Source organism: Eubalaena glacialis, chromosome 13 (assembly GCF_028564815.1).
Source record: "Eubalaena glacialis isolate mEubGla1 chromosome 13, mEubGla1.1.hap2.+ XY, whole genome shotgun sequence".
In the NCBI taxonomy this organism is placed as follows: domain Eukaryota; kingdom Metazoa; phylum Chordata; class Mammalia; order Artiodactyla; family Balaenidae; genus Eubalaena; species Eubalaena glacialis.
Window position 1 is genome coordinate 63,238,284 of NC_083728.1, and position 18,537 is coordinate 63,256,820.

General features: G+C 48.4%; 1 protein-coding gene and 1 non-coding gene across 2 annotated transcripts in view; one reads left to right on the forward strand and one right to left on the reverse strand.

Annotated features, from left to right (window-relative positions):
• Positions 1-18,537, forward strand: part of ABAT (4-aminobutyrate aminotransferase) — an 86,610-nt gene that overhangs the window by 64,615 nt on the left and 3,458 nt on the right. Inside the window, exons 6-14 of the mRNA XM_061210008.1 lie at positions 257-306; positions 7,530-7,610; positions 8,225-8,317; positions 8,829-8,891; positions 11,284-11,347; positions 11,810-11,958; positions 15,538-15,675; positions 16,484-16,651; positions 17,894-18,040. Coding sequence (XP_061065991.1) covers positions 257-306; positions 7,530-7,610; positions 8,225-8,317; positions 8,829-8,891; positions 11,284-11,347; positions 11,810-11,958; positions 15,538-15,675; positions 16,484-16,651; positions 17,894-18,040 — 953 coding nt within the window. The remainder of the gene's footprint in view (positions 1-256; positions 307-7,529; positions 7,611-8,224; positions 8,318-8,828; positions 8,892-11,283; positions 11,348-11,809; positions 11,959-15,537; positions 15,676-16,483; positions 16,652-17,893; positions 18,041-18,537) is intronic.
• TRNAR-UCU (transfer RNA arginine (anticodon UCU)) lies at positions 14,264-14,336 on the reverse strand. Its single transcript has one exon. It is a non-coding gene; the product is annotated as a tRNA-Arg (tRNA).

The following is an 18,537-nucleotide window of genomic DNA, read 5'->3' on the forward strand; positions in this document are numbered from 1 at the left end:
CTTCATTCACTGCCTATCTAGTCCAGTGTGTCTCCCACCTGAACATCAGAGTCACCCAGAGAACTAGTGGAAGATTTGGGGGCCTCACCCTGAGTGATTCTGAGTCAGGGGAATCTGGGCTGGGTCCCAGGAATGGGCCTTTGTGTGTAAAGAGAGTTGCAGGGTTGGAAGGGAAGGGAGGGGGCAGGCAATGGGGGGAGGGGCATGGGACCCCCGGATCCGATGCTGGTCTCTGACCATATCTTCCTCTCCCCAGGTTACAACCATCCTGCTCTCATGAAACTCATCCAACAGCCTCAAAATGTGGTGAGTCCCCAGCTTATGCAGTGTTCACAGAGATTCAGAGGATCACTGGGGCAGCCTTTGGAAATAGTCCATCCATTCAGTCATCCCTTAAGTATTTATTGAGCACATACTATGCGCTAAGCGCTTGGAACGCCTTGGGTGAGCAAAAACACAACGCCCTGCTCCCATGGAGGCAGCCAGTTAGCCACACACATAAGTAGAGAATTGCAAACATACTAAGTGCTACAGACCGAGGCAGTCAGTGCTATGTGGGCATAAAATGATAATGATAATGATAATAATGAACAATAGTTACAAGCATAATATGTGTAAACACTGTGGCTGGCACTTCACAGATTGAATATTGCCAAGTCTATGAGGCAGCTACTGTTGTTATCCCTGTTTTACAGAGGAGGGAACTGAGGCACAGAGAGGTTAAGTATTTGTCCAAGGTCACACAGCCAGAGGAGGTGCTGGGAATAAAACCCACGGGAGCTGGGCTTTTTGGGGATGGAGGGGCCAGGGGTCAGGGAAGAGTGGTCCCTGTAGGGAGAGGAGGGTGGGAGGGAGAGGTGCAGAGAGCTTCAGGAACAAAAGAGGACAGCGCAGCTGGAGCATAGAGGGCCAGGAAGGATCCAAGTATGACTGGAGTGGCAGGCAGGGGGCAGGTGACACACAGTTTCTCATCCTCGGCACTGTTAACATTTGGAGCCGGATTCGCCTCTGTTATGGGCGCCGTTGATGATTGATGCCACTGGCGGTAACACACACACGGAGACATGCATAGATGCTGAGTGTCCTGCTGAATGAATTTTCCCTTGTAACCCAGTGTTTCTCAACTTCCTTTTTTCAATTATCACTCCCTTAAGGAGCCTTTTTAGACATTACTTTCCTAATTGTTCTCCCCACCATGAAATTTTAATACCATCCTGTATTAGTTTCTTGTTGCTGCCATCACAAACTACCGCCAGCCGAGGGGTTTAAAACAACACCCATTTATGGTTTCACAGATCTTGTGGGTCCGGAGTCTGGCCGGCTCAGCTGAGTGCTCTGCGTTGGGGCTCACGAAGCTGAGGTCAGCTCTTAGCTGCAAGCTGTGGGGGAGGATCCGCTTTGGGGCTCCGGCAGGTCGTTGGCAGAGTTTGTTTCACGTGGTCCTTCCATCGTCAAGCCAGCAGCGGCTGGTCCAATCCCTCTCTCTGCCTCTGCCCTTAGCAAAGGGCTTGTGTGGTTGCACTAAGCTCATCCAGAAAATCCAGAACAGTCTCCTTTCTGAACTGAATAAGAAGCTTAATTACATCAGCAAAGCTCCCTCTGCCATGTAATACTGGGGTGACCAAAAAGTTCATTGCGATTTTTCCGGAAAAACCCGAACGAACTTTTTGGCCAAACCAATATATTCGCAGTCCCGGGGATGGAATGAGGCTTGGGGCATCTTCTTGGGGCATCTTCATAATTGTGCCTACAACACACCCATGGTACGTGGTATATATGTATATGATGTGGTACATATGTAGCTAATAAGTGCCATAGAGATGTCTGTACTTTCTATATCACAAGGGTAAGATGCTTTTCACCTCCACTGAATTCAACATGCCCTGACCCAGCTCCTATTCCCCCAGACCAAATTAGGCCGACCACTCCCCTTACTTCTAACAGCACATAAGTAGAATTGTACCGGGTGTGCTCTTTATCACATCTGGCTTATTTCACTCAAAATCCATCTGAAGATGCATCCTTGGTAGCCGCAGAGGATCCATCCCCCTGGCTTTAATCATTCCACTGTGTGAACACACTGCGATTAACATCCTACCTACCGCTGATGAGCATCTGGGTCGCTTCCTACTGTGAACCTTCCAGCGTGTCTTTTGATGACACATTCACGCGTCCCATGATACAAGGCCAGTCCATCTCTGGCCATAGTGAGCGCACACAGTTGGCCTCAGCAGATCCCGCCAGACAGTTTTCCAAACTGGGCTTGGGAATTCTTCTCCCTCCAGCAGTGTGAGAGCTCCGGCCACACCCCGTCCTCCCGGGCATGGCGTGCCATTGGGGCTTTCACTTTTCTCAGGTGTGACATACGTGTCCACACATGACAAAGAGTGTGATTCCTAAAAGGAAATCAAAGAAAAGCAGGGGGACTGAGAGCCCGACCATGTCAGGAAGCGACTCCCCAGCCTTAAACGTTTTCCCTTGAATCTGAACAGCAGAAGATAATAGGAAAGAACTCGGGTCCTCTTTACCTGTGGGTGTGCCTGCCTGGGAGGGGCCTGGAGGTGGTTCTCGCCTCCAGTTAGTTGACAAGTTTAGGGGCTGCTCCAGCAGAAGCCGCGTTCTCCGGAGGGTGTCTGGCGAGGCCCGTTGGCGGCTCCACGCGTGTGTTTACATTCAGAGCCCCACTTTGTTTCGAAACGTTCTGCGGATCCCAGATGCCTCAGCAGTTGGTGCTAAAAAGCTGTGTCAACAAACACACCAGACACATTGGCAGTGTCAGCTGCCTCCGGAGGCACAGTTGCCCAGCAGCACGTGACTTCCGGGCCCAGGGATTCTGATTTCGGGGGATGCCCTGCCCCCACCCATCCCTGCCCGGAACCTGGACCTGGATGCCACCCCCCATCCTCCCTTCCCCCACCCAGTCCGGGGCCTGTCCTGGCTCTGCCCCCAACTTCCACTTGGAGTTTCCTCAACAGCCCCTCTTCATCACTCCCTCCCACCTCCACGTCCCTTCTCACCTCCTCCAAACCACCCTCCAAACTGTGCTGTGCCTGGAACCCTCTCCCGGTACCTACTGCCTTCAGGATGCATCCCAGCTCCTCCATGTCAAGTGTAAAGCCCTTTGTGATCTGGCTTCTGCTTCTTCAGCCTCATTTCTTGACATCTGTTTGCTTACTGATGGATGGAGTGCCTACTATGTGCTGGGCACTGTCCTTGGTGCTGGATTTGATGGCGAGATCACAGTCTAGATTACAGTCCAGAACAGTCTAGACCACAGTCTGGATCACAGATTAGATCCATCTAGATCACCATCTGGACTGTAGTCTGGATCATGGTCTAGATCACAGTTTGTGCTGACGTCCTGCAGAGGGCATGGTGACCGGCACAGCCTTAGAGAAGTGACAGCTGACCGCCACAAGCTCAGCAGAGTATATCTGGGGCATCAGACCAGACGACCGTTGATTGATGTCTTGGGTCTTCCAAACTCTTAGCGGGAAATGCTCTCAGGTGGCGGTCAAGGTATTTTACCTGTCCTGGGCAGGCTCCTGCCGAGTCATTGAAGTTCTGAGAAGGGCTTATCAACCCTTTTGTACCCCAAACACATCATCCATTATTCATGTGCCGTTTCACCTGGATCCAATATCTGGGTTCCAGTTAGAACTTCTTATGTCACCAGGGCCATCTCATTACATTGCCCACAGGTTATACAATAATTATTGGGCATTGCACATGCCCAGTCATTGCAATGTGTGATGAGTGCCGACTGACATCCGTGACACCTTGGCTAGGCTGGCTGGAGGGCAGCTGGCCTGGTCAGCTAAGACATCAGTATGACCTCCAGGCCTTTCCACCTGCGTGATTCTGTCCTTCAAGACTGAGCTCCTGCCTCATCTGTATGTTGTGTTTTCCCACTGGCTCCTTCTGAGCACCCAGGAAGGGATCCTCATTTTTACAAATGAGGACTCTAAAGACCAGAGGGGTTAAGTGACTTGCCTCAGGTTGCACAGCCACTTAAACCAAAGCTCATTCTCTTCCCACTACAGCAGGTCTGATGGCGAGGATTCTAGAAACCTGTCCTCAATTGATTCTGCTACCCAAAGTCCCAGGTATCTTCTGTTCTTCATGAATGTCACGCTTTGCCAAACAAGAATACCACCTCCACATCTTCCCTGGGCCCAGATAGGCAGTCACGCTGCCAGCCCGGCCATCCCCTCTGTGAGCCGCTTCCCCCGCTGCCAGTGATGGCAGTTCGCCTCCACCCTGATCTCGTGCTATGCCTGATTTCTTTGGAGCCCCGTTAATATCTCGAAGCCAAAACAAAAGGCCCCTCGGCAGCCCCCACAGGCCACCCAAGGTCTCCGGGCTGTGCCAAGTAAACTTGTGTCCAGCACTGACATTTTCGGGTGGAGACTGCTTGCGGCGTCTGGCAGAGGGTGGGATCTGAAGTCAGCAAACCTGGGTTTGAGTCGTGGTTCTGCCCCTTCCTGTCTGTGTGACTTGGGGCAGGTTGCTTGACCTCTCTGGGCCTCCGTTTCCCCAGCTCTACAATGAAAACGGTTAACTCCCTCCACCGCTTATCCTAGACCCACCCGGCTGGTCACAAAGAAGAAGAGGCAACAGAGGTATGAGCCTGCCACAAACTCTAGTGGGCCACGCCAAATCCCAGTGCTACCAGGAGGATGAGTGCTGGGGCCTCCCTATCCTTGGGTTTCCTCCGATGGGGTGATGCCACCATTTGGATTTGCACTGAGTTTATTACACGATTGAGTCCGAGAGAGAGGGGTGCCTGAGAATTTCCCAAATCCCAGGCTCAATCAAACCTTCCATACTTTTTAATTCGATGTTTTTATTTTTATTATTTATTTATTTATTTGGCTGTGCCTCTCGGCTTGCTGGATCTTAGTTCCCTGAGCAGGGATTGAACCTGCGCCCTTGGCAGTGAAAGCGCTGAGTCCTAACCACTGGACCGCCAGGAAATTCCAGACTCAGTTTTATTTTTGACTAATTTCAGATTTACAAGTTGTAAAGATAGTTCCCATCTACCTTTTACCCAGTTTCCCCCAATGTTAACACCTCACCTCTCTACAGTACCCTCGTCAAAACTAAGAAATTAACGTTGGTGCATTACCTACTACAGACTTTATTCAGATTTCCCCAGTTTTTCCACTAGTGTCCGTTATTTTGGTCCCCAGAATCCAATCCAGTATGCTGCATTGCATTTAGTACAATCCCTTTCTATTACCCAAATCCACTTCCTGATGACCTCATTGCTTATCCATTGAGCAGACCCCTCCGGACTCTTCCCAGTCCTTCCAGGGGGCACTGGCTAGACCTGGAGGGACCGGACCGCTCTATTCTTATCCCCATTTGCATTTCCATTTGTGTCTTTTCCATAATGGTGGACACGTGTCATCATTGTACATTTATCAAAACCCATAGAAGGTACAACACTCAGTGAACCCTAAAGTAAAACTGTAACGTTCTTTTTACACGACATTTTTCCGGCAATACAACATCACCTTCAGTTAATGTGCCTTCGTTTACTTAACCTAATGTTGGCATTTAGAATGGTTCTCTTTTTTGTTGTAAATAACACTCCCTCATTTCCTGGGTATCAGAAGCGAGTGTCTGTTTAGCATCAGGTTTGCACTGTTGATTTCCTTACAGAGGGAAATCCTTCTTTGGACGCACATCTATCGAAACGGTGCCGGAGGGGGGGGGCAGGAATTTTTCTAACACTGCTTTTCTCATATGCAGCTCATTCATTTATTAACCAGCTCCCTCATCAGATTGCTCTCCTAAGGCTCATTCTATTTAGAAATTGCAGAGCTACTGAAGCCTCTTTTTCTCCCCGTTTTTTGTTTTTTTTTAATTAAAGTGTAATTCACATGCAGTCAAATCCATCCTTTGCAAGTACAGTTCTGTGGGTTTCAACAAATGCATAATCTGGGAATTCCCTGGTGGTCCAGTGGTTAGGACTCCACGCTTCCACTGCAGGGGGCACAGGTTTGATCCCTGCTCGGGGAACTAAGATCCCACAAGCCACGCGGTGCAGCCAAAAAATAAATAAAAATATAAAAAATTTTAAAAATGCATAATTGTACAGCCACTGTCAAAACCCGGACATTTGCACACCCATGTTCATACTGTTCACAGTAGCCCAAAGGTGGAAGCAACCTAAGTGTCCATCAGCAGATGAACAGATACAGGAAATGTGGCATATCCATACAGTGGAGTATTATTCAGCCTTAAAAAGGAAAGGAGGAAAAAAAAAAAAAGGAAAGAAAATCTGCCGTATGCTGTAACATGGATGAACGTAGAGGACGTTATGCTAAGTGAAATAAGCCAGTCGCAAAAGGACACATACTGTTTGATTCCGCTTATTGAGGCAGTTAGCATCCTCAAAATCAGAGACAGGAAGTAGAATGCTGGCGGCCAGGGGCTGGGGGGAGGGGAGAATGGGGAGTCAGTGTTTAGCGGGGGCAGAGCTCCAGTTTTGTAAGATGAAAGAGTTCTGGAGACGGATGGTGATGATGGTTGCATAACAATACGAATATTCTTAACATTACTGAGAACTATATGCTTAGAAATGACTAAGATGGTAAATTTTATGTTACTTGTTTTTTAACCACAATCCAAAAATATCCAGACGCAAACTGTTCATCTCCCCAAACATTCCCCTGAGCCCATGGGTAGTCGATCGCACCCCAGCCCCTGACAGCCATGAGCTGTTTTCTGTCCCAATAGTTCTGCCTTTTCCAGAATGTCGTAGGAGTGGAGCCCTGCAGTGGGTGACCCTTTGATTCCAGCTTCTTTCGCTCGGCATCGTGACTTTGAGATTCTCCCGTGTTGTTAAGTGTGTGGGTAGATTGTTCCATTTCATTGCTGAGCAGTGTTCCATGGTGTGCATATACCACGGTCTATTTCTCGTTTCCCCAGTGGAAGGACATTTGGGCTGTTTCCATTTTTTGGCAACTGAAGATAAAAGCCACAACAAACCTTCATATCCATTCACATCTTTGTCTGACATATGCTGTCATTTTTCTCTTAGGTAAATACCTCAGAGTGAACTGCTGGGTCATAGGGTGTGTGTCTGTTTAACTTTATAGGAAACTGCCAACCTGTTTTCCAAAGTGGCCGCACCATGTTACATCCCCACCAGCCATGAATGAGAATTCTCACCAGTAATTGTTATTTTCCAGTTTTTGTTTTTCAATCATTCTGATGGGTTTTTTTTTTTAAGATTACAGATTCAGAGGGAGGTGCAAAACATAGTACAAAGAGGTCCCGTGTATTTTCCATCCAGTTTCCCCCAATGGTAGCGTCTTACCTAGTGATAGTGCAATATCCCAACCAAGAAATTGACACTTTGTTTTAAACCCAGAGCAATCCTAGTGGATTTCTCTAAAAACGCAGGGAAGTATATCATTCCCCACAGCTTGGAACACATCCACTCTGAAAAGCATCGCTGGTGGGCGGGAGCTGGGTCAGGTGGAGAAGTCACTGCTGGTCTCCTGGCTTTTTTGCAGAGCACATTCATCAACAGACCTGCCCTCGGAATCCTTCCTCCTGAGAACTTTGTGGAGAAGCTCCGGGAGTCCCTGCTCTCAGTGAGTCTGTGGGGACAGCTTGCCACTGTGAGGACCCACCTCTGCCCTTCACTGCGCTGGCCCGCAGCTCTGACCTCCAGGAGGCTGGAGCAGCAGGGAAGGAAAGGACTGAGATCCATAATGATTAAGGATGGGATGTTTCTACTTCAGTCTTGCTCTTCATGCTGTTTCTTTCATGAAGAGTCTTTTTAATTTTCCTTTGCGAGAAAAGCTGGGATCCCTTGTGTGCGGGAAAAAGGGAACCCGGGGAAGTTAGTATTGATCCCACGACAAGGCCTTTGCCTGTGCCCTTCAGTCCTCCTTTGGGTTTCAGTTGCTACAAGGATTAGAGTCCTTCAGAACCCCGAATTCCCACCTGTAAAATGTGGGTGTCTCCGGGCAGAGGTTGCGTCAGGAGGGACGTCTGGGCTTTCCTTCGCCTTTTTTCCTCTCTGGCCTCCAGCCTGGGGCCTTTTGGGGCCTCTCGTCCACCCTCCCAGTCAGACTGCTTCCGGGACTGCATCCCTGTTTCCCTCCCAGCCTCCCACAGCCTCTAGGGCCCAGTGTGCAGCCCCTGCAGAGGCCCCGCTCCAGCTGGGGAAGTGGGGAGCCCACAGCTGTTTCCCTCCCCACAGGTGGCTCCTAAAGGGATGTCCCAGCTCATCACGATGGCCTGCGGCTCCTGCTCCAACGAAAACGCCTTCAAGACCATCTTCATGTGGTACCGGGTGAGGTTTGGGGCTTGTATGCATGTGCACGTGCACACACACACACACACACACACACACACACACACACACACACAGGCTCCCCAGCCCCCAGCCACACACTCAGCCCTTGTCCGACTGTTCATCCCAGCTGGCCGGAGTATTGGACATCAGTGGCCATGGTCGAAATCCAGGGAGGGCCACTGCCTGGACCGGGTTTTCCAAACATCCTGGCAGTGTGTAGTGTAAAACTTCCCCAGTGTCATTGTACTGTGTCACCTGAAATAACATACCATCTCACAGATCTTCATTGTTGCCAATAGAATAGTAAAGCGACTTATTCATCCATTATTTATTTCATCACAAGGACAATGAATGGTCTCATGCTTCAGTCCATACGTGTAACGTCGACGTATATGATCAACTCTTGAGAAAGCATCACCTCGTTGACTAGATGTTGGTTTGGGTGGAAAGTGGGAGCCCTTCCTGCCCCAGAGCGTCTCTGAGAGTTTGTTCTGTTCCATTTTATCAGAGCAAGGAAAGGGGCCAATCGGGTTTCTCCAAAGAGGAGCTGGAGACGTGCATGATCAACCAGGTGAGCCCAGCATCCCCTCCGCCTCTTGCGTGGGGCCCTGTCCTCCTCAACTAGGAGGATGTCTTAGTTAGCGCGGGTTGCCATAACAAAAACCCTAGACAGGGTGGCCTAAGCAACAGACGTGTATGATGTATTTTCTCACAGTTCTGGAGGCTGGAAGTCCAGGGTCAAGGTGCTGGCCAATCCAGTTTCCCAGGGCGGGCTCTCTTCCTGGCTTGGGGATGGCCACCTTCTCACTGTGTCCTCCATCTATCTCAGGGAGAGGGAGCAGGCTCTCTGGTGTCCATTCCTATAAGGGCACTAATCCCATCACAGGGCCCCAACCGCATGACCTCGTCCAACCCTAAGTACCACCCAAAGACCCCATGTTCAGATACCATTACACTGGGGGTTAGGGCTTCAGTATATGAATTTGAGGGGGACTTAAACATTCAGTCCACAACAAGGGATCCCCAAGCATTCCAACCCCCTAGTCCATTCCCTTGCTTTCAAGGCCGGCCGAGTGGAACTCTTCCGACTAGCACTCATCAGTTTCCCAGGACAGCTGCCTGTATTTGACCCATCTAAAATGGCATTTCATATATTCTCTAGAATAATCCAAAATGTCAACACAAATGTATGTGCAAGGGTGTTCACCCATTGGTGTTTAGATTGGCAACCGCCTGTATATCCAGTAATGGGGAAAGATGGATTAAGTGTAGGGGTTCCAAGTGGAACCCCAGCAGTTCAGGGAGGCACCAAGGGGGCCAGTGTTGGGGTACAACAGTCGGGGGTGCATGGGGAAGACCAAGTAAGGCTCCAAGCTCCCCAGCCAGCTTCAATCAGAGCAGGCCAGTCCTTCCCCTAAATCCCACTATGATTGAGGCAGAAGTGTATACCACTTAAAAAAGAAGGGGGGGGTGTTTGCAGATCAAGAGCCACTGAACTCAGTTACCCACTGTGTCCAAACACAAAGTTCTGCAGCCAGAATAATCACAAAGGGTTTTTCTTGGCCTGGAGACATGTGTGCTATAATTTAATGAAAACCGTGGGATGGAAATTGTATAGACACTGTGCTCTCAACCATGTAAATCAGCATAGGGGCACACCTCAGAGACATTGGGGGTTCGGTTCCAGATCACCCCGATAAAGCAAATATCACAATAAAGCAAGTCACATGATTTTTTTAGTTTCTCAGTGCATAGAAAAGTTATGTTGATACTATACTATAGTCCATTAAATGTACAATAGCCTTATGTCTTAAAGAAATGTACACACGTTAATTCAAAAATACTTCATTGCTGAAAAATGCTAACCATCATCTGAGCCTTCAGGGAGTTGTAGTAGTAACATCACAGATCACCGATCGCAGGTCACCATGACAAGCAGAATAATAACCCAAAAGTCGCAAATATTGTGAGAATTACCAAAATGTGACACAGAGACACGAAGTGAGCAAATGCCGCTGGAAAATGGCTCCTGTAGACTTGCTCCATGCAGGGTTGCCACAAACCTTCAATTTGTAAAAAAACGCAACATCTGTGAAGTGCAATAAAACAAGGTACACCCTATATGTCACATTTGGAGACTAACAAAGGAAAATGACAAGAGGGCATTCTGGGATTTGTGGGAAGAGGTCTTGGAGCTTTTCCCGGGGGTCTCAGGGACCCAGTGGAGATCAGCCAGCCTGAGAAAATGCTGTATAACCTCCCAGAGACTCAGGGGCCCCCAAGGTGCCCTCTGCCACGTCCCCAGCAGCTCCTGAGTCACTGGAGGCAGGTCTGATTCCCTTGCCAGCTGGAGGGTCAGAAGGCAGTGCTGCTGTGCCATTCTCTTGGGGCTGGGAGAAGACTGGGGTTCACGAGTCCCTCCTGAGCTCAGGGGCAGCCCCGTGGGGAGAGGGAAAGCTGGGGGTCCCACCCTCCCGCTCTGGCCCAGCAGACCTCGTCCAAAGCCTGGGCATGTCCTGTGAGGGGCCCAGCTCGACCTCAGGTCACAGGAGGCAGGTACCACCACCAGCACCTGGCCCATCTGTGGGCTATGGGAGCAGTCGGGGGGACAGGGAGACCTGCGGATGCCCGCCAGTGATGGAAAGGAGAAAGGTGGGTGCTGAGGGCCCAGGGCCAGCGTGCTCACCCACCTTCAGGCTTGACCGAGAAAAACGGGCCCACGTGGTGCAGAACTTGTGAGAAGACAGAGGTTCAGATATCTATTTCATGAAATCTCTTGATAAAAAACAAACAGAAAAAAACCACGTGTGGGCTGGATATAGACCTCTGGCGTCCAGTTTGTAACTTCTGCCTGCGAGGGGATCCCGGTTCTCCTGAGACTTTTGTACTCCTCGAGGTTCGTGGGGACCACCACGTAGGTCCCCAGCTCACAACCCTGACTGACGGCTGTTTCTTGGTTCCAGGCCCCCGGGTGCCCTGACTACAGCATCCTCTCCTTCATGGGTGCCTTCCATGGGAGGACCATGGGTAAGGAGGGCCGTGAGATCCCAAGGTGGCAGGTAGAGTAATAATAACAGCAACAACAATAGTGACGGCTGCCTCTGATCTGGCACTGGCGGCTTCCACGTATTGTCTCATTGATTGCATACCATTCCTTGAAGACTGGGGATGGCTGTTGCCACTTTGCAGATGTGGAAACTGAGGCTCGGCAAGGGAAGGAACATTCCAAGGCCATGCAGTGGCAGAGCTAGGATTTGAATCCTTGTCTCTCTTCCTTCAAAGTCTGTGTTAGTCTGTGATAGATCAGAAAGCAAAGACACACACACACACACACACTAAGACACATGGGTGCCACTTCAGCTTCAGGATGTTCCCAGAACTGGGGTTCTGCAGGCACCGGGCCTCCCTGGGCTGCCCCATCTCCTCCTCAGAGACGGACCATCCTCCTTCCCTGAGCCAACCTCTGCTCTTCTGTTGTGCTGGGCTTAGGTTGCTTAGCGACCACGCACTCCAAAGCTATTCACAAGATCGACATCCCTTCCTTCGACTGGCCCATTGCACCATTCCCACGGCTGAAGTATCCTCTGGAAGAGTTTGTGAAAGAGAACCAACAAGAAGAGGCCCGTTGTCTAGAAGAGGTAACCCCCAGGTCCTCCCCTCACCTCCCCCTCAACCCCTCACCCCAAGACTTAGCCCCGGGGAAGAGGAACACACAAAGAGTTTATCCAGGGACCCGCGTGGCACTCCCTGGGTGGGACAGAGGGACGGGGGCGCTTCGTGTCCCGATGTTCCATGTTAGGAAAGGTACTGAGACATTGATTTTGCCACCCAGCCTCCATCACCCCGCTTCTGGTACCAACTTCTGTATCATGTGAGTTTCTTTGGGGACAAGCTTCATTGACTCTGGAGTAAGAGAAAATGAATTGATGGAAAGAATACAGGGCAGCTCATAGGAAAAACAATTCCATGGGATCCTGTAGTCCACTGTGTGTCAGTCTTCTCCAGAATCCTGGGGCTTTTTTGGGAGCCCTGGGAGTTGCAGTGGGGGCGGGGAGGGACTAAGGATGGGCAACCCTGGTCCCTGCGCCTCCACTTCAACCAGAACAGCCCCCCTTTGATCTGTCCCATATATTGGGGTTCCATGTAAGACATTGGAAGGATTCTGTTGCAGGGTGGGGGGGTGGCGGGGAATGGCTATCACTCTTCAGATTTGGATTTGAGCTCAAATAAGGCTGGTTTGCCTCTTAAGGTCATCATTCTTTTTAATTAATAGTTAACACCTACTAGGTGTGAAGCAAGGTGCTAGGCGCTGGGTAGTTAGTGGTAAATAAAAGAGACAAGGTGATGGAGTCCAAGCCAAATAAGGCAAGCTAAATGTCACTACAGCTTTTCTAGTAAGTACATTTTTTAAAAGTAAAAATAATTGGGTGAAATTAATTTTAATAACATTTTATTGAACCCAGTGTATCGAAAATATTGTGTCAACATGTCATTAATATTTAAAAATTATTGATGACATGTTTTTATATTCTTTTCTTCGTGTTAAATCTTTGCAACGCTGTGTGTATTTTACACGTAGAGCACATCTCAGTTTGGACCAGCTACATTCCAAGCGCTTGATAGCCACATGTCTTTCCTGCATCCTATCAGAGAGTATAGGGTAGTCAGGAACACAGCACTGGACAAATAAGCAAGAAAATAGCCATGTGATGACAAATTGCAAATGACACTCTGATTGCAAAGAAAAGCATCTTAGAGCTTCCTTGGGGCAATTGGTGAGACAGAGGCTAAAATTGCATCATCCAAATAGAAGGTTTTTCCTTAATTCTGCATAACAGAGAAAGATTGTACTTGTTACTCTATCCAGGTGTATGGTTTGGGTTTTTTCAATTATGTGTAATTATTAAATTATTAATAAAGTATCACAATTTTTTTTTATTTTTTATAAATTTATTTATTTTTATCTTTGGCTGCATTGGGTCTTCGTTGCTGCACGCGGGCTTTCTTTAGTTGCGGTGAGCGGGAGCTACTCTTCGTCGCAGTGCGCGGGCTTCTCATTGTGGTGGCTTCTCTTGTTGCGGAGCACGGGCTCTAGAGCGCAGGCTCAGTAGTTGTGGCGCACGGGCTTAGTTGCTCCACGGCATGTGGGATCTTCCCGGACCAGGGGTCAAGCCCGTGTCCCCTGCATTGGCAGGCGGATTCTTGACCACTGCACCACCAGGGAAGCCCCAAGTATCACAATTACTAGTCTTTAATTATCTGTAAGAAGCCCATTTTAGAACAAGAGTTCAAGAAATATAACCTCTTGGGGAAAATCAGATGCTTTTCTCACTGTTAACAGTTAAAAATTTTTTTCTTGTAATGACCTATAATGGAGGAGAATCTGAAAAAGAATGTGTGTGTGTGTGTAACTGAGTCACTTTGCTGTACACCAGAAACTAACACATTGTAAATTAACTATACTTCAATTTTAAAAAATAGTTTTAAAAAAGCTAAATTTTTTTTTAATTTTTTTTTTTTGGCTGCATTGGGTCTTCGTTGCTGCACACGGGCTTTTCTCTAGTTGCGGCGAGCAGGGGCTACTCTTTTTTGCGGTGCGCGGGCTTCTCATTGCGGTGGCAAAGTGATTCACTCATATATATATGTATGTATATACATACATATATATGTATTCAGATTCTTTTCTATTATGGGTTATTACAGGATATTGAATATAGTTTCCTGTGCTATACAGTAGGACCTTGTTGGTTATCTGTTTTATATATAGTAGTTTGTATCTGCTAATGCCAAACTCCTAATTTATCCCTCCCTCCCCCCACTTTCCTGTAAGTTTGTTTTCTATGTCTGTGAGTCTGTTTCTGTTTTGTAAATAAGTTCATCTGTATCTCTTTTTTTTTTCATTTTTTTTTTTTTGGCCACATTGCGTGGCATGTGGGATCTTAGTTCCCCGACCAGGGATCGAACCCATGCCCCCTGCAGTAGAAGTGCAGAGTCTTAACCACTGGACCACCAGGGAAGTCCCTGTATGATTTTTTAGATTCCACATATAAGTGATATCATATGACATTTGTTTTTCTCTGTCTGGCTTACTTCACTTAGTATGATAATCTCTAGGTCCATCTATGTTGCTGCAAATGGCATTATTTCATTCTTTTTTATGGCTGAATAATATTCCAGTGTACATTTATACAACATCTTCTTTATCCATTCATCTGTCAATGGACATTTAGGTTGCTTCCACCTCTTGGCTATTGTAAATAGTGCTGCTATAAACATAGGGGTGCATGTATCTTTCAAATTAGAGTTTTCTCTGGATATATGCCCAGGAGTGGGATTGCTGCATCATATGGTAACTATTTTTACTTTGTTAAGGAACCTCCATACTGGTCTCCATAGTGGCTGCACTAATTTACATTCCCACCAACAGTGTAGGAGGGTTCCCTTTTCTCCACACACTCTCCAGCATTTGTTATTTGTAGACTTTTTAATGATGGCCATTCTGACCGGTGTGAGATGGTACCTCATTGTAGTTTTGATTTGCATTTCCCTAATAATTAGTGATGTTGAGCATCTTTTCATGTGTCTGTTGGCCATCTGTATGTCTTCTTTGGAGAAATGTCTGTTAGGTCTTCTGCCCATTTTTTGATTGGGTTGTTTGTTTTTTTGTTATTGAGTTGTACGAGCTGTTTGTATATTTTGGAAATTAAGTCCTTATCAGTCACATCGTTTGCCAATATTTTCTTCCAGTCTGTAGGTTGTCTTTTCCTTTTGTTTATGGTTTACTTTGCTGTGCAAAAGCTTATGTTTGATTAGGTTCCATTTGTTTATTTTTGCTTTTATTTCTATTGCCTTGGGAGACTGATCTAAGAAAACATTGCTACAGTTTATGTCAGAGAATGTTCTGCCTATGTTCTCTCCTAGGAGTTTTATGGTGCTGTGTCTTATATTGAATATTTAAGTCTTTAAGCCATTTTGAGTTTATTTTGTGTATGGTGTGAGGGTTTGTTCTAACTTCATTGATTTACATGCGGCTGTCCAGCTTTCCCAGCACCACTTGCTGAAGAGACTTGTCTTTTCTCCATGGTGTATTCTATCTAATAAGACACTATGACATTTTCAACTTAAATTCTAGGGGTCCACAGCACCCCACATGCCCATCCTCGGGGGCTGCCCAAGAGCCTCCACGAGCCCTTGTCATGTCCCCCTTTGGAATCCAGGTGGAGGACCTGATCGTGAAATACCGGAAGAAGAAGAAGACGGTGGCCGGGATCATAGTGGAGCCCATCCAGTCTGAGGGTGGAGACAACCACGCGTCGGACGACTTCTTCCGGAAGCTGAGGGACATCTCCAGGAAGGTCAGCACACAGGGCCAGGGCTGGATGGGGCCACGGGCCATTTCCAGTTGGTTTTCCAGAGCAAAGGGTTAGCCTGGGGTCCTTGTAAACTTCCAGATGTTCAGAGGCTGCCTGTCGGCCTCACGGGTAGAGAAGTTGGGGGTGAGGGCAGGACAGGGGATTCTCCCCTAAAATCTTATTCCAAAGTCAGCTTCCAACCTGCCGTCTTAGTCGGGGACATTCCCAATCAAGAGAACGTCCTGGGGAAAGCCTCAGCCTCCTCCCTTTTCTTTCTAGGGATCCCACCTCATCTTTCAGCCCATTGTGGTCCACACTGAACAGAAGCCAAATGAACAAACTTCATGTTAATATCATGTCTATTTTAATGTGTCTTGCACGTATAACTGGCCTGTCCAAGCAGTCAGTTCACAGATAAAGGTGACATGACATGAGTTGATTTAAACACAAATGCTAAGTAAATAATAGTCCGGGTGACGAGCAGAGCTGGCAAACACTGCACCGGAAGTTTGGGAAATGGGGCTGCCTTACAGTTGGGACACACTTCCTTCTGAGCAAGTCAACTTGCTCAGGGACCGAAGCCGATGGTTTAGGGAGCATTCGATGTTCCGGTTTCGTTCTGGCTGAGCAGTTTGAGGCCACGTGCAGACACAGCCCTGCTGGAACTGCAGCCTTAGTTTGGTTTTGCACAGCCCAAGAACACGGGCTTGGTTTGAGGTTCAGAAAGCAGTGGCTCTTGGGCTGGATTTGGGGGTCCGAGGTGGGCGAGTTGCGCTGGGTGTTTATTTCTCCTTCATTCCATCTCGGCCAGCACGGCTGTGCCTTCTTGGTGGATGAGGTCCAGACTGGAGGAGGCTGCACCGGCAAGTTCTGGGCCCACGAGCACTGGGGCTTGGATGACCCAGCGGACGTGATGACCTTCAGCAAGAAGATGATGACCGGGGGCTTCTTCCACAAGGAGGAGTTGAGGCCCAACGCTGTGAGTGTGGATCCGCCCGCCCACCCGTCTCTCCTGTCCAGGGCAGGGGAGGGAGGCGGGGCAAGGGGCATCGATTTCTCATTACTGCTTCTTTCTCACCAACAAGGAACTAAGTGAATACCGAATGTGTCACAGAGGTTTCCTAAAGCCTAATTCTTATCAATTTAATTTAAAGCCAATGATTACGATTACCCCAGCTCTCTCTGCAGGGCTGACTTCATAGCAGTCCATTGTCAGGCTTCTAATTTTTTGCTTTGTGCACAAGCAAAAATATTGTTATTAGCTGCTGCTGTGAATGGAGCATTTGCTCTGTGCCTGGCTCAGTTCTAAGTATTCCTCTTGTACTTTTAATCCTTACAACAGTCTAACCAAGTAGTTGGTAGTTTTCTCTCCCGTTTTGCTAATGAGGAATCAGGCACAGAGAGGTTAAGTAAGTTGTCTAAGGTTACACAGCCTGTTAAGTGACAAAGTCAAGATTTAAACCCAGAGCTCATACTCTAAACCATTTTACTGTACTGCCACTTGTACATACGGGTTCTCATACACACACACACATGCACAGAGTCATCAAGGGCCCAGGATCGTTCCTTCCACCATTCCTGCATGTAGCTTCTACCCTCAAGGTCACTTCATGATCCAAAATGGCTACTGGAGCACCGTCTCAATTTGACGCAGTAGGAAGGAAAAAGGAGGGAAGGATAAAGTGGCCCCCTTCTCGTCTTTAAGCAGCCTTCCCAGAAATCCCACAACATTTCTGTTTCTACCACTTTTGACTAAGATCTGGTCACATGGTCACTCCTAGTTGCAAGAGAGGCTGGGAAGTGTGTTTTAGTTGGCTGCATTGACACCCTGAAGGGGGAGTAAAGCGGGTGGTCTTTGAGGGTCAGACTGCCACCAATCCACTCCTGACTCCACCACCTAAGGGCTATATTTTCACAGACAAATCACTCAACCTCTCAGAACCTCAGCTTCCTTTATAAAATGAGGATTACAGCAATTAGGGGCCAGCCGTCTCGGTTTCCCCAGGACTGAGGGATTTCCCAGGACCTGGACGAGTTGGTGTCCCTAATAGCAGTACCAACCTACAGGGTTGCTGTTACGGAGAGATTTTGGTGAGACCATATGCGTTATCCTCCCGGCACTTAGTAGCTACTCCTGGGTTAGTCTCTCTCCTCTTAAATTGGGAGAAGTGTGTCTGAGGCTGTGCCTGGAACCCTTCTGATGCCCCGTGTCTCGTTCCAGCCTTACCGGATCTTCAACACGTGGCTGGGGGACCCGTCCAAGAACCTGCTGCTGGCCGAGGTGATCAACATCATCAAGCGGGAGGACCTGCTGAATAACGCGGCCCATGCTGGGAAGGTCCTGCTCACGGGACTGCTGGGCCTCCAGGTACTCCGCCCGGCCCCACCCCGGCCCTCCCGGATCCCCATCCACGGCTCCCCACCGCCCCCTTGGGCAACAGCTGAGCTCTTCAGTGTAGCATCACACCCGCTGCCCCAGTGATTCTGAATAGGCTGCGCCATTGCTGTAGGGGATGCCTTCCCACCACTCCGTCCCAACCCCATTCCCAGTTCCTGAACTTCCGGTTTTCTGCTGACACTGAGTTCAGGCATCCCTCCTTTGAGAAACCTCCCCAACATTCCCTGTCTCTCGTTCCCACCCATGTGCCCGCTGTTCCCTCCTCTGGACCACCTTCTACATCCTGATCACTCCGCAGCAGTGCTCTCCAGGGGGACAGATTGCTAGCTATGCACATAACTTCAAAGGTCCTAGTACCCGCACTAAAAGTGAAAAAGAAAGAGCTGAAATTAATTGGAATATTTTACTTAACCCATCATATCCAAAATATTATTTCAACCTGCCACCAATATATAAAATAATTCAAT